At 35.5% G+C, this 15222-nt stretch overlaps 1 protein-coding gene across 2 annotated transcripts in view; it reads left to right on the top strand.

Annotated features, from left to right (window-relative positions):
- LOC113226353 (ATP-binding cassette sub-family G member 1-like) overlaps window positions 1–15222 on the top strand; it is a 220852-nt gene that overhangs the window by 131765 nt on the left and 73865 nt on the right. For both annotated transcript variants that reach the window (XM_026458941.1, XM_026458942.1), the window contains exon 2: window positions 6374–6491. In XM_026458941.1, the coding sequence (XP_026314726.1) occupies window positions 6374–6491 (118 nt within the window). The remainder of the gene's footprint in view (window positions 1–6373; window positions 6492–15222) is intronic.

Below are 15222 nucleotides of genomic sequence, written 5' to 3' on the forward strand. Positions count from 1 at the left end.
GTGTGTGTGTGTGTGTGTGTGTGTGTGTGTGTGTGTGTGTGTGTGTGCGCGCGCGTCCGTACGTATGTGTGCTTGAATATTAGTAGCAATAAAGCTCCTTATGAAAGAATTGGTCCAGGGTAGTACTGCCACCTTACCTATTTCTTCCGCCAAGCAGTAATGTCAGCATTACTGTGTTCCGGTTTTGAAGAGTAAGGGTGCTGGTGAAATTACATGCACATGGGACTTCATTAATCGCAAAGATCTTATGGGCATTGCTACTACGCCCGTCACCCTGAGACATAAGTTGACAAGTCCCATGTGCCTGTAACTTCACCAGCACCCTTCAAAACCGGAACACAGTAATGCTGGCATTACTTTTCGGCGGCAGAAATAGCTATTCCGGTATTCATATTACAGGAAATTCTCTAATTTGAGAATACGGTTTTCTGACATTTTTTTCCCCCTAAATACTTCTCTTTGCCATAGCTTCCGAGCAAAAAGGAATGTAACAGAGACGGTCGAGATACAACAACGCTATAAATATCTCATTTCCGCTACATTGAGAAGTATGCCTTACATTTTGAACAATTGCGAGATCTTGTACACGTCGATAATGGTATGTGTTATTGTCATATTCAGTTAACTATTGTGTTTAAGATGTAATTGCATAAATATTATATATAATGGTAGTTCTAAGTTCTGACAGTAACAACATGAGGTATAATTACATAACAGGAACCAATAAGACGTATACGCGTTCATACAAGTTAAGACCTAGATGTAAAAAGATCAAAGTGGTAATTAATAGCTCAAATGTTGTCAAATCATCACTGAAAATTATTCGGATTTTGGCGAGAGCAGAGTTATAAGAGAGTTACCAAAATTGAGTATATGGAACCACCTAGGTGTACTTAACAGCTGCAGTTTGAAGTGCAATTGATTTTTAACCGACTTCAAAAAAGGAAGAGGTTCTTAATTCGACGGTATTTTTTGTATGTCTTACGCGAATACTCTTTGCGATTTGTGAACAGATTTTGATTATTCTTTTTGTTTTTTGTTTGAAAGAGGGTACCTTGGTCCCTGTCAAAGACATAAAATGCTTTTTAAAACAATGTTGCAAAAATTGTAGCTTTCCTTGTGAAAAGGGCTCCGTTAGAGCTCCCGCAGATTATGTCAAAGATATAAAATGTGTATGTGGCGGCACTTAGTTTTGCACGTTCTCGTCCCTACAAACTGTGTCAGGCTAAGTGTTAAAACTTATCGTTTTCATAATTAAATTATACAAATAGTGATTTTTAACAGTCTCATTTATTTATTTTATTTGAAGATAATATTTATAGTGACGACTTTATAGTCCTGTTCAATAGAATAAAATTACTTGTTTTTTTTTTCTTTAAATTTTTCCTTTTTCTGTGAAAGATGTCATTGTCATTTTCAATTGAACTTTGTCGGAAATTAAAGACACTTAAATCGTCAAATTATTTAACTTAACTTTTTACTTAAAATTACTTAACTTAAATATTCTATCGAATATAGTTAAATTAATTATTTCATCCTATTGACTTCTGGTCAATTAGCAAGCCGTCACGAATGGTATCTGTGAATGAAAAAGGTTGGTTTGTTAAAGAAAAAAACAAATATAAATAAAAAGTTATTATAATAATCTCAGTACAGAGTGCTAAAAAAGCCGCCCCCTAGTTTGCCATGGATACACACATAGACAACCAGAAATTACACCCAAACTCATAAGAGAAATAAAATTAAATGTAGGCCATACAAATATTTCTCCCGGCCCGGGAATCGAACCTGGGACCTCTGTGTGGCAGTATGGCATGGTTCGACCACGGAGGCAGTTAAATGTTAATGTTAAGTTAAATAACCTGTTGATTTGAATGATTTTTTTTTAACAAAAAAGAATTATCAAAATTGGTTCACAAATAAAAAAATTGGTTCATATTAAAAAAAAACATCAGTCGAATAGAGAACCTACTCTTTTTTTTAAAGTCGGCTAATAAAACTGGCCCCAAACGTTTGTGGAATTACATCTATATGCCAAGTTTTATAGAAATCGGTTAACGGAAAATGGGTGAAGTGTAATAAACCGGATATTTCTCCTGATTTTCCACCCTTAGAGGTTGAATCTTTTCTTCAAACGTGAATGTGGCTCCATCCAAACGTGAATGGAGCCACTACTGGAATACCCCCTTTCCAATCATCGAAATAGATCCACAAATGTCTGAGTAGTCGAGTAACATACAGATAAAAAAGAAACTTTTGTTTCCAATATGTAACCATCAAGACCTAGATAATATCCTATGCAATGTTTCAACAGTACGCTTAATTATTTACAGTGCATGAAAAACAATACAATTCTACAGCACTTTTGTGTACACGAAGTGTAATACATAGTTACAGGTACAAGAACAATGACCATCAGATAACACGGTCAAGCAGTGTAATGAATTTAATTACTGCGTTTAAATACAAAAGCGAGGTAACAAACCATTGTTTACCCGCGCATAGGGTTACCGGGTGACCTGTTTTTCATTACTCGTCACGATTTTCATAAGTCCGAAAACCACATTTCGCAAAACTGTAAACGCCAAATACCACTACTTATTATTTCTTATAATTATTAATACAAAAATAAAAGATGCGAAGGTCAATGATGTCCTCAAAAAGGCTAGGATCCGAAATGACAAGAATAAAAGAAGTTGTATGACAGGGGTAGTTGATGTACTCGTATGTGAGCTCTAGAGTTGTGTCAGGAGTGAAGTGGATTTCAGTGGTCTCTGCTTACCCCTCCTGTGGGACTAGGGTGTGAGCTTATGTAGGTATGTATGAATACAAAAATAATTAGAAAAAATCCTTCAACCCGGTTGAATTCGAACCAGCGTCTTCTAGCAAACCGTGCTAGGCGCTATGCGAACTAAACCACAAAACGAACCAGCGGACAGTGCTTATTAATTATTTTTATTTTAAAATTAGCTGTGACCGCGATTTCATAGGGGCTAACATGTATAACTTAGGTCGCATACTAATTATAATAATCTTAGTACAGAATACTAAAAAAACCGACGTCAAAAGTACGTGGAATTACGTCTATTTGCTAAGGTTTATTGAAATATCCCCTAGTTCGCCACTATACAGGACTTGACACTGGAGATAGTAAAAATAGGTTCTCACTACGACACTACTCAAAGTATATTGAGAGAAAAACGCCTTGAATTAGAGAAATTGCAAAATCAACCATTAAAGTAATTGCTCACAAATTAAAGTTAGGCGCTATTTATAAAAATGAATCTTCATGAGTGAACAGCCACCCTTCGAGGTGGATAATTTTCTTCAAAATGAAATGGGACCACTATGGAAGTACCCCCTTTCCAACAAAAAAAGAATCATGAAAATCGGTTCACAAATACCGTAGTTATCGCGTAACATACATACAAAAAAAAGGCAGCGGCAAGGTATTTAGTTTTAGAATAGCCTCTTCGACGACCTGCTGTTTTGGAGAGAATACCTGAGGTGAAAAAGAACAATCATGGACAAAAACAAATTAGAGCTTAATAATATTGAAGCGGATAAAATCACACAAAATGTTATTAAAAGGAGGAAACATTAAAGAAGACGGGATTTAAGCTTACAGGGCGGAGAATACAGGGAGGAAGGAAGTCGTACATAGAGAAGTGAAGAGAAGCGACTAGCCATCGAGGTACTATTCAACTGGCATTGCATTTTTTTGGTATTCTGCTCTTCAATGGCGTGTCGATGGCACGTCGATGACGTAGTCTACTAATTATGCGACATAAAAATAGTTATTTATTATGCAAGGCTGCGAAGTTGTTCTTTAGCGCATGTGTTGTATTGAAACTTGAGCAAGCGAAGGAGTCTATGAGTCGTATTCCAGAACTGTCTTCAATGCTCAAGTCAGGATTTGAGCAGACTTGAGTATGATTTCAAGCACTGGAAATACGACGATAATGGCAAGGACTTGAGTATGATTTTCAGCGCTCACTGCAATACTCAAGTCCTGACTTGAATATTGAGTAGAGTTATAGAATACGACCCTAGGATTGAATCCTAAGCGTAGCGAGGGCTTCAAGCCACGAAACACAAAACAACTTTGCTGCCGAGCGAAAAACACAAGTTTTCACCTCACTATAGCGAGGAAAATGGTAGATGAAAGAAAAACAGTTGAACTATAAACAAATCACCGCTAGACTCAGACTCGCTCATGTTTTGTTTCTTTTCAATTTATTACAGTACAATTCAATCAAAAAATTGAAATTGAAATGATTGAAATGAAAATTTGAAAAAAATAAATTTAGTTTTGGGTGCGTTCTAAATTTACACCACATACGTTTTTTTCTTCTTTGTATTATAATTTTATGTGATTAACGATTTTTCCATCCTCTAAGGATTAACGAAATTATTTTAGTTCTTCGACAAGTTGAAATAATCCAATAAAACAAAATTAGTGTTATCGTTGTCAATTTCATGTCAATAACAATAAGAATAAATTATACCAACGGATTAATATTATATAAATAACTAGTGTACTTATGACGATTCGCGTTTCGGAACGCGTCACTATTTTTTTTTTAAAGAAAAAGTTTATCTTCGAATGCGTTCTGAATTTGCATCTCATTAATTTTTATTCTTGCTTGTACTTATAATTTTTTTGTGATTAGTGAAATTATTTTAGTTCTTCGACTAATTAAAATAATTTGATAAACAAAATTAGTTATCGTGGTCAATTTAATATCAACCATAATAAGAATAAAATATACCAACTGATCAAAATTACATAAATAGTGTACGACAAATCACGTAGTTGAACGTTTCATTATGATTTTTTTTTTTCATCGAAGGAAAAAGTTAGGTGCACCACAGTCCATCGTCATGTTCGAACTTCAAAAATCTTTTTCCACGTTAGCGTGCAAAAAGTGCTTTTGCGCGCAGATTTCTAACGAGAGAGAAAGCCTTTCCGAGCTAATGAGGTAAAAAATATATTAATTTGAAGACTAAATTGCTGACTAAACGATATAAAAATAAGATATGCATAGTAATTTCCCTGATAGTTTTAGTAAGGACGCGTTTCCAATACGTCGTAACGTTTCATATATCGTTGGACGACTGTCGCGTCTAGCCTGTTCCCACATCACGACTATCTGTCGTGACTGTGTCGGTGTGGAACGACTGTTGTGTCTATCTGTTCCCGCTAGATCTTGACGACACGGTTCACGGCAGCCGCCATCGAGAAGTTCTAGTTCTAGCTTTTCCCATTGTCACGACTGTCTATCGTCGTAACGTCAAAAAAATCTTGAACGACAGCTAATCGTAGTGTTCTATGTGTGTTTATTTAAGTATACAAGCCACGACACTTTAAACTGCACGACTATCTGTTGTCACGACAAAATGGGAACGCGCCTTAAGCCAACGTCGGTGGTTACTGATTGAATGCTGCCCTTCCACTGACACTCTATTGAAACTCAACAGCCATTGCAACTAGTCACTGAAATTTAAATTTGAATACAGTGCGGTGTACCACTTACTTATTTATTGGTTTATTTTTCTTGTTTCGTGTCTTTTTAATAACTTTTTTTAATGCACGCTTTTTTGTAAGTCAGGATTGCACAATTCACATCGCTTTATCTTTTTTGCTATGGTTATTATTGTAGGTACTTTTGTGATTGTTTTTTTTTTTCTTTTACCTTACTTTTACCATAAGTTAGATATTTGAAAATGAAAGTATGGGCAACTGTAATTGGCGCTAACTAGCTTTACCTAAAAACATTCAATGTTAATCGTTATTAATAGCTGTTGTTGTTCCGATAAAAAAAATAGGTCATAAGTTCCCAAACTATTTGGCACACCACTACCACAAAAAATAATTGAAAACAAGTATTTTTTATATTAACTGAACACAAAAAATCACAAGGAAAAAATATATTTCACTCACTTTGGGAAATTATGAACTAGACTTTAGCAGAACAACAAACTTATCACAATTGCAATGTAATCTCTATGGAGTCTAAACAGAATTACAATTACCAGTGTTTTTAAGAAAATTAGCTTAAATTGGGGCTCAGGTAAATGTGGTACAGATAACCACACACTGTTATTATTTTTTGTCTATTGGAGACGGTTATTATTCAAATTAATGTCTAATCAGTTGTCGGTTTAAGTATCACAAAAAGCCCAGGGGAAAACAAACGCAAATTTTCTATTACGAAAAAACAATGCATAGATAATACACATGCAATTGCATAGACAGTTTTCTTGGCCGACAATTATACCTCGTTTGCGAAGAAAAAAACATCACGAGTTCGTTGTTACACAATTGAAATACTGTAACGTAATCACAGTAATTTATTCTCTATTGTTACAGGAGATAACACCATTCTTCACAATGTATACGGCGAATTCAGATCCGGAGAGCTAACTTGCATATTGGGTCCTTCCGGAGCGGGCAAGTCCACGTTGCTCAACATTCTAGCAGGATACGTGTATGTATACATTTTCGTATTTCGCACCCCTCATGGAAGAATGGCATAAGTGGAGTTACGTCAAAAACGTTTATTGGTCCATTAGATACAGAAACGTATAACCCACATCTTCTCCAATTCTAGTAACTTTAGCGACCATATTGTAGATAGAGTTATAAGAATTAGAGAGAATGTGGGTTACATTTTTTCTGTATCTAATAGAGCAATACACATCTTTGACGTAACTCCACTTATACCATTCTTCCATAAGGGGTGCGATTTATTTTTAAGGCGAAGTATTTCAACGCTACTAAATTTTTGGAGGTGAGGTATCCTGGTAGAAAAACTTAATTGTCTTTTCAATACACTTGCTCGTAAACAGTGTAATGACATGCAGGCAAAGTCTACCGTGTTGTCCTAAATTATGCCCACTGGCTTTTTCATTACATTACGGTCTCAAGTGCTTGCTTACTTAGTATAGAAAAAAAAACTAAACATCTGCAATTAACTACACAAAACTTATTTTGTGAATTCAAATTTCACTATTTTTAGAATTTGGAAATTATTTATTTTATATCTAATACATCGTGTCTGTTTTATAACATTATTTTAATTAGATTTGTATTATCTATGGAAGAATGGCTGATAATCTGTTTAAAAAAAAACAAAAAGAGCCGTAATTTGCAAAATCCGTAAATGTTGTGTCGTGAAGCGAAATTTATTCATACAATAAATAAATTATCGTTGTATCTATTTTCTCGCAAATGTGAAAAACATTGTATGTATGTAACACGGGCGGTAAAAATGACAAACCTCGAGTCATTCAAGCCCTCGGCTTTCAGTTGCTGCCCATAATACACAATGTACTAATATTGTCTCGAGTCTCGGTTTTGTGGTGCCGACGTTGTTTCCTATTTCCAAAACACAATTACTTATTTACTATATGAGAAAGTAAATATCATATGAAACCTAACAAAAACGCACAATCCTAATTGATTATGTTTATGAACATTTTAAATTATAATATAATTTGACTTGAAAACAGCTTCGGAAACGCAAACAAATTCGCTTCAGGTACACGCCGGCCGCTGCCGCGGCACGCTCGTTACGCTCGCTCGGCTCGTGCTGCTGTTTCATATGCTAACCTCACCTAATCTAGTGAACGGGGGACGCAACTAATATTAGACCTATGTAAAATTAGACGTTTCGTTACTCCATTTTCCTTTACGAAAATGTTTATTACTTATAATTATTTATAAAATTTTGCCGCGACAACCAATCGCCCTGCTTTCCTAACCTACAAAACCTGTTTCTTAACATTCAATTTTAAGTATTCAAAATATTTTTTTTTCCAAAGTGTTTATGTTGCTTTATTTTTTAAATTTTGCCGCAACAACCAAACGCCGTGCGTTCCTAACCTACAAAACCGTTCTCTATCATTTGTTTTTAAATATTTCTATAATTTGTATTATCAAACCTACGAGTTCCCGTAAGTTGATTATTCCGTAAAATAGACTACTAACTATGTAGTCTATTCACCAAATTAATTTCAACTCTTAACTCGAATGTCAGTATTGTACAGCTACGCAGGAAAAAGTCACTTTTCTTAAATGTAAACTTATTTTCAGAAACATTAAAGTTCACTTCCCGGACGTTAACTTTTTCGGCTACAACGCCAACGTATGAAACATATATAGTTTTAGTTTGACAAATCACACTATATTCTTAAGAGGGAGCAGAGGAAAGTTTCCTAATCTTCGATTTAAAAATAAAGTATTGTGTGAGTAACTACACCATATATTCAAGCATAGACATTAATCAGAAACATAAAACAATAAAGTTTCCTCGATAGATAAAAATTACGAAATGACCTCTAATTTTCACATTTTTTCGATTTATCCTCGAAATGCTACAGGTTATTAGGACAAAAATTAGATAATTTATTATATTTATGCATGATCGACAACTGTCACTACGGATTTTTTTTAATCCCTTTAGTTTTAGAGTTATTCCGCTAAAACGAATTTCGTACTTTTAATGCGCAAAATTCAACATCTCCTGTTGCATGTCACGCAAACTTCATGCATATATTTGGGCGGAGCCAACGTCAAAACTTTTTTGGCATGAGAGCTCTTAACAAACAAAATATAATTTGATAACTAAAAAAGACAAAAACTTAAAAAAAAAGGTTAAAGACCTCACGTGCATAGTGTGTTAATTAATGTTAATAACATTCGGTAGTGTCAAAGTTGACGTGCTCTCAACTGTATAATGATTTAGCAACTTATCACGAATATTTAAATATTTTTGCTGCTAATTTAATGTAAACTCACATACATAAAAAAATACAATCGAACTGGGAACCTCATACATATTAAATATAGTGTAGATCTTAGAATAATAACGCATAGAATAATAGTTTCATATCAAATGAACTGTCACAAGTGAGGCAAAAATCAAATTCATGTAGGCTAGTTTTAGTAATAGGTTAATTTTCGGTTTTAGTGAATATTTATAAATACAAGTTGAAACGCGTTACTTCCTTGTGGAATGTGATGTTAATATCTATTTTATGTTTGTCTGACGTATTTTTACTCATTTACCGCACATTTCGTCATTTTTAGCTAAAATTCTTGAGCTGTTCGCGGTGCAAGTTGACCTTGAGCACTGACGGCCCTCCCGCTCGTGTAGGCCCTTTGGGAGCGCTTCAATTTGCCTCGCGTGTGCGGACTAGGTTTCTATGCGTTATTATTCTAAGGTGTAAGTAACATAAAATTTCTTTGGCACGTAATAATATTACGGACAGCATACCCAAAGTATTTTTTTTTAAATGTTTAGGTAGTAATTGAGGCTTACGACGCGTCCATTTTTTTTTTCTTCCGTGGACATTATAAACATATTAGCTAAAAAGTTTAGAGGTGTATTGGGTTTATTTTACACTATTATTACATTTTTTCTCAGTATTTACAATAACATTTAAAGTAAAAAAATATATTTTCATTTTATGAAATAGGAAATCGTAAAATCAAATCACTATTGAACCTCATACAGTTACAGTGTAACTGGACCCAACTAATTACAATTGCCTATCCCAAAATATATCCAAACCCATTTCAAATATCCCGTTTTTACTACCGTGTTACAATTAAACATCATTGATCTCCAAACATTACCTGTTAGGTAAACGTTAATTGGGGCCCCCGGGAGATCAATAGGCCCCCAAAGAGGGGCACCAGTCCTGTGTAAACGATCCTATATCAACAGTGGTCAACTACTTGGTTATTATCGGTCAATCTACTTTAGGAGTTTAGGTTTGGGAACTTAGTAGCTGAACTTGATGTTAATTGATGAGAAGGACTGGGAATTGTTTGAGGTAGGATTATTATAGTTTTGAAAGTGTTAAATGGTATATAATACTTTAAATGACATTCGTTATAATGAAACGTGTTGATAAGGGGCCTGATGGTATGACTGTCGGTCCATGGAAGCTAGGGAGACAGCTAGTGTGGGACGCAACCTGTGTGGACACTGTAGCACCCTCCCATGTCCTTGCAAGCGTGGGCGCAGGCTCTGTGGCCAGAGCGGCCGAGAAAAGTTAATTTCCCAAATTGGTCGTACAGGGAATCGAACCCGTGTCATCAATGAACTAATGAACTATTTATTAGGATGTACAATATTCACAATACATGTACAGTCAAGAGCACGTCAAGCTTGACACTTTGCACTTTGGACCGTTCTTATCGTAAGCGGCATAGAGTTGTATTTAAGTCTTAAGTGTGAAGCTTGACGTGCTCTTGACCCTATACGTTTTATTTCGAATACAAATACAAATAAGAAGTCAATTCTGAAAATGTTTGCAACAATAGCCATTATATATCTGCATTCAAAATAACTTTAAATGTTTTTTGTGACCTATAACGAATCAATAAACGCAGTATAAATGTCATCAATGGAAACAATTATTATTATACTTATAAGCAATACTGCTCACTTAATGGAAAGGTAAAAAGTCTAAAGTGTCATAAGCGAAAACCAAGTCATAAGCTTTTTGTAAACCGACATAGCATAATGAACTTTCTCGAAACGATAACTGTCACCGCCACCAGTTAACTTGAGCTTTGCTATAATGGACGAAAATTGCAAAACTACATATTTAATTACCGATGAAATGTGATTCCTTGTGTTTTGTAATTAGATGTTTTGCTGTTTTTCCCACACCACCGAAAGGAATAGCCTGAAAAGCTGAACTGAACAGCTGGGTTCAAGGTGAGCTGAGTTCAACTGAACAGCACGGCATTCTTAGAGATATTATCTTTATTACAATAAATACAGAATATTTTTTGGAATATACGGAGACGTACACACAGGTCAGTAGTTGGCCTGTCTATATTTCAGCGCAAACGAGAGTTGATATTTATAAGTGCTGTATCGCTAATTTGTTACCAGGAATATATTATGGTCCTTATTTCGTCTCTATTTCTGGTTATATACTCGATGCGATCAGTATAAAGGTAAACTGTTTTGTTAGAACAAATTTATTATTTTTATTTTATTATTGCTGGCCATGGAAACAAAGTCCTTCAGCCGAAAACATAAACGTTTAATTATATTTCTGTAAATATGGCCACCACAAAGAGGATAGGCAATTTGAGGCGGCGTGCTTGGGTTGACTCGGGATTCCTTAGAACGGGCCGATACGGGTAGTTTAGTTCGAGATTCGTATAATTTCGCGTTTTAATCTTCGATTAAGGCACAATAGCACTATCCTATTCCACTTTAAACTAGATTTCACAAAATAATTGAAAATCAAAATAAAAACGACACTTTTCCCTCCAAAAGGTCCAGAGCGAATCACAAATTTCTTATCTTTGAAAATGTTATTATTGCTTCTTATTTAACATCAAATTTGATGTTGTTATTACTTTCAAATTTAGAACATCTCTGGAAAACGAAACAATTTGATTGGACCTCAATTCTAATATCAGTCGAGATGAAGTTTTATTCGAAATGAAATGTCAATTGCAAACAATTTTGACAATTACACACTTTACTTGACATCGAACGATATGATAGTTGGGGTCGATTCTAGTTTGTCTATGAATTAAAAATAAAAACTGCGGCTGTGTGACATGCGTGAGAAAAGTTTTTATTTGCCGCCATTTCGCCAGTCGTAACATGCGGTTCCTGAACACATCACAGAGAGCTTATAATATGTGTGTAGATAAAGCAGTGTATGTAACTGTACATAATTAGGCACTAAAACACTCGTGAGATGTTTTACCTTAATACCTTTCTTTATGTCACATAAACTACTATATTGGTCTAAATGTAATATTATTGCAAAATGGATTCTACAGTGCCGATGAGTTTCCTTTGAAACAATTGTAATTTTGTATTACTTCATTTCCTGGTATTTAGACAAGCAATAGTTATACTAGGTACTTTATTTTAAATTCATTATTATTGTTTGCTTTGGTGACGATCATATTGTCCCTTGACATTGTATTTTTGATTGTAATATTGTGATCGATCATATGAAATAAATGATTCTATTCTATTCTAACTACAACTTGATTTTTATTTAGTTTAATGAAGTACATTCACAGAATTCGTATTAAACTAAAAACTTAAACAATTTTAGTAGCACTTTCCATACTGCAGCCTATTTGCGACACAAATTAGTACCAAGTTCTTAATTTTTTAGACAATCGCGTAGGCCATACAACTATTTCTCCCGACCCGGGAATCGAACCCGGGACCTTCGCGCCGCAGTCCAGCAAAATAACCGTTCGGCTACGGAGGTAATATAAATAGTTTAAAACAATTTTTAAAAGAATTAGGTAGATTAAATTAGCTTTCAATAAAAAGAATATCTTTTAGATTATTCCATTAACTGCCTCGGTGGCCGAACGGTTACCACTGCCACGCAGAGGTCCTAGGTTCGATTCCCGGGCCGGAGAAATATTTGTATGGCCTACATTTATTTGTCTCGTGAGTTTGTGCGTAATTTATGGTTGTCTATGTGTGTGTCTATGGCACCCGCGACACAGGGTTTCCCTAGTGCGGAGGTATGTTGAGTGTGTACGTTGTTATTATTATTATTCCGTCCTTTTGGGAGCTACAGTGCCACGACTTACAGACAGAAACACAGACAAATGCGTCATACTTACAACTCCCCTCTTTTTGCATCTGAGGTTAAAAAGAGATTAATTTTTTTTCTGAGAATATTATAATTGTATGGAGAATACATTGACTTACAATTATATGGACGTCGGGTCCGCGCTAAAAAGTGTCCGAACTTATAGAACGTTAAAATCGTATACAGAGCGTCATTCACGCTTTAGTCTTCGTTTGTTCGACTGACAGCGAAGCAAGCAAAATTAGACAGTACTGCGATGACATTACAATTTAAATTCAACGTTTTAGCTTTTTCATATTCCTTTGCATGTCACTACGTTTAAATAGGTTGACTTGGGACATTTTTTTCGTGGTTTTTGTATTAGACCCGTCGTCCATTTATTTGAAAGTCAATGGGAGAATAGTTAAAGATTGCAAGTCGTGTCCCTAGGTACGGTAGCAATATTCTTTTCCATGTTTATTAAGCTGGCCAATGTTGCTGAAATCATGTCTGCTATTATGTACCTGGAATAAATGTAATTCTATGTTTAATTTATTGAATAAACAGGTCCTTATGCCAGTGTGGACCTATGGTACACATACAGACGATAAATACAACGCTTCCATAAAATACTGAGGACAATTGTGGGTGCTCCTTGGTATATACGAAATGAGAATCTGCATCGTGATTTGGATATAGAGCCTGTAAATAACATGATAATTAAGTACGCCGAAGCCCACGTTCATAGACTACATCATCACGTGAACGTACAGGCTTTACAGCTACTAGACAATGCAAATATAGTGCGTAGACTACAAAGAACTAAACCTTTTGAGTTAGTGTAGTTAATTATAGTGAATAAAATAAATATTAGTGCCAATGCTAACTAGACTATGGACACACAAACAAAGTGTCTTCCCCTTAACTAATGTTAAAAGATATTTTGTCGATGGACAATTTATTTATTTTGAGGAGGAGAATTATGTTAAATTAAAATTGCTTTTAATCTTGTAAAATGGCTAGATTGTAATTAGATAAAGGGGTTTGTTTTGTTTTATATTATAACAAATAAAAAAAAAAAAATTTTACCACAAATTTATCTTTAGTTAGTCACTAACTCAAGACAGCATGACATGGACCAAGCAAGGACCAATAAATAACTCCCGAGATCTGCTAATCGTGCTACAAGACACCGTACTCGGGTATTTAGTACTTATAGGTACACCAGATGTCGCAACGAGTACCAAATTGCTATTTTTTAACTAACTTGTTTTACATTGACGAGCTACAATTTATCAAAGCTTAATTTGTAGTGATAACAAGCAAATCAACTAGATGGCGCTTATTGCACAGATTTTTATTGATAGTGCCGGCAATTGTTTTGTTTTATTTAGGATTAGCGCCATTGAATGATCTCAATGATCAATATTTGAATAATAATTGCAAGGAAAAAACTGACTTCTTATAATTCATATTAAAGGAATTAATTAATATCCACGGTCATTTATTAAATATAGGCTATTGATCAGCGCCACCCAGATATGAGACGGAATTAAATTTATTTGACACTCTCACTCAGTCGCGACTATAGAACCAGGACCTATCATAAACTTTCAAAGACAATCCTATATCAATGTAAACTTATTGTATTGTATTTTAACTGCCTCTGTGGCCGAACGGTTACCACTGCCACGCAGAGGACCCAGGTTCGATTTCCGGGCCGGGAGAAATATTTGTATAACCTACATTTGTTTCTCTCGTGAGTTTGGGTGTAATTTGTGGTTCTCTATATGTGTGTCCATGGCACCCGCGACACAGGGTTTCCCTAGTGCGGAGCTATATTGAGTGTGTGTGTCATTATTATTATTATTATATTATTATTGTAAGCTTATTATAATATTACTCATATTCGTACCATGACAAACCTGGCAACCTAGTAATATATTATTATTAATGTGATGGGACTTTGAGTATACATCACTGGAGGCGGCATTGATAGAACAGTCTTCTCTGTCAAGGTACAGTCCCATATTTTTCTATATAAGTTTTGTTTATGGTGCCCCTCCCTATCAACCTCTTGGTTGGCACTAGGGCACTACGACCTGCGCAAGCGAACCCGCACAAGTACCGCCTAAGTCAGGTCCTAACCCCGGATCAGCACGTTAGCACGGACTTCATCTTGTCTGTAAGGCTAGTGCCTTAGGTGAGCCGCCCCTGGTGCACGTACAGTACCGTGTCCGTTCCCTGCAGCTAACCACAGACCCGGCGAGTCCATACCCAAGTCCGGGTCCGTAAGAGACGCCCGTATGACTGGCGAAGGACTTGACGAAAAACCCTATCTCTCGGGGTAGATAGGGACAGACTTGTCAAGGTATAAGTAAAAGGACTTTGAATCGATTTTTTTTTTTTCATTTCCATTGACGAATTCACCGCGTCAAGTGCTCCACGACATACATACGTCGTCTTGCGCCATACAAACTTGCAAAAACCGACATGTGTTATTTAAACTACTTATCTTAATTTGTAGCATTAGAGCTCTTTGTGAGAGAGTTCGTCCAGCCACCTTACCTATTTCTGCCACCAAGCAGTAATGTCAGCATTACTGCGTTCCGATTAGTAAGGGTCAAGAGTGCT

This window comes from Hyposmocoma kahamanoa, unplaced genomic scaffold (genome assembly GCF_003589595.1).
Source record: "Hyposmocoma kahamanoa isolate Upper Pololo Valley unplaced genomic scaffold, ASM358959v1 190, whole genome shotgun sequence".
NCBI classification, from domain to species: Eukaryota; Metazoa; Arthropoda; class Insecta; order Lepidoptera; family Cosmopterigidae; genus Hyposmocoma; species Hyposmocoma kahamanoa.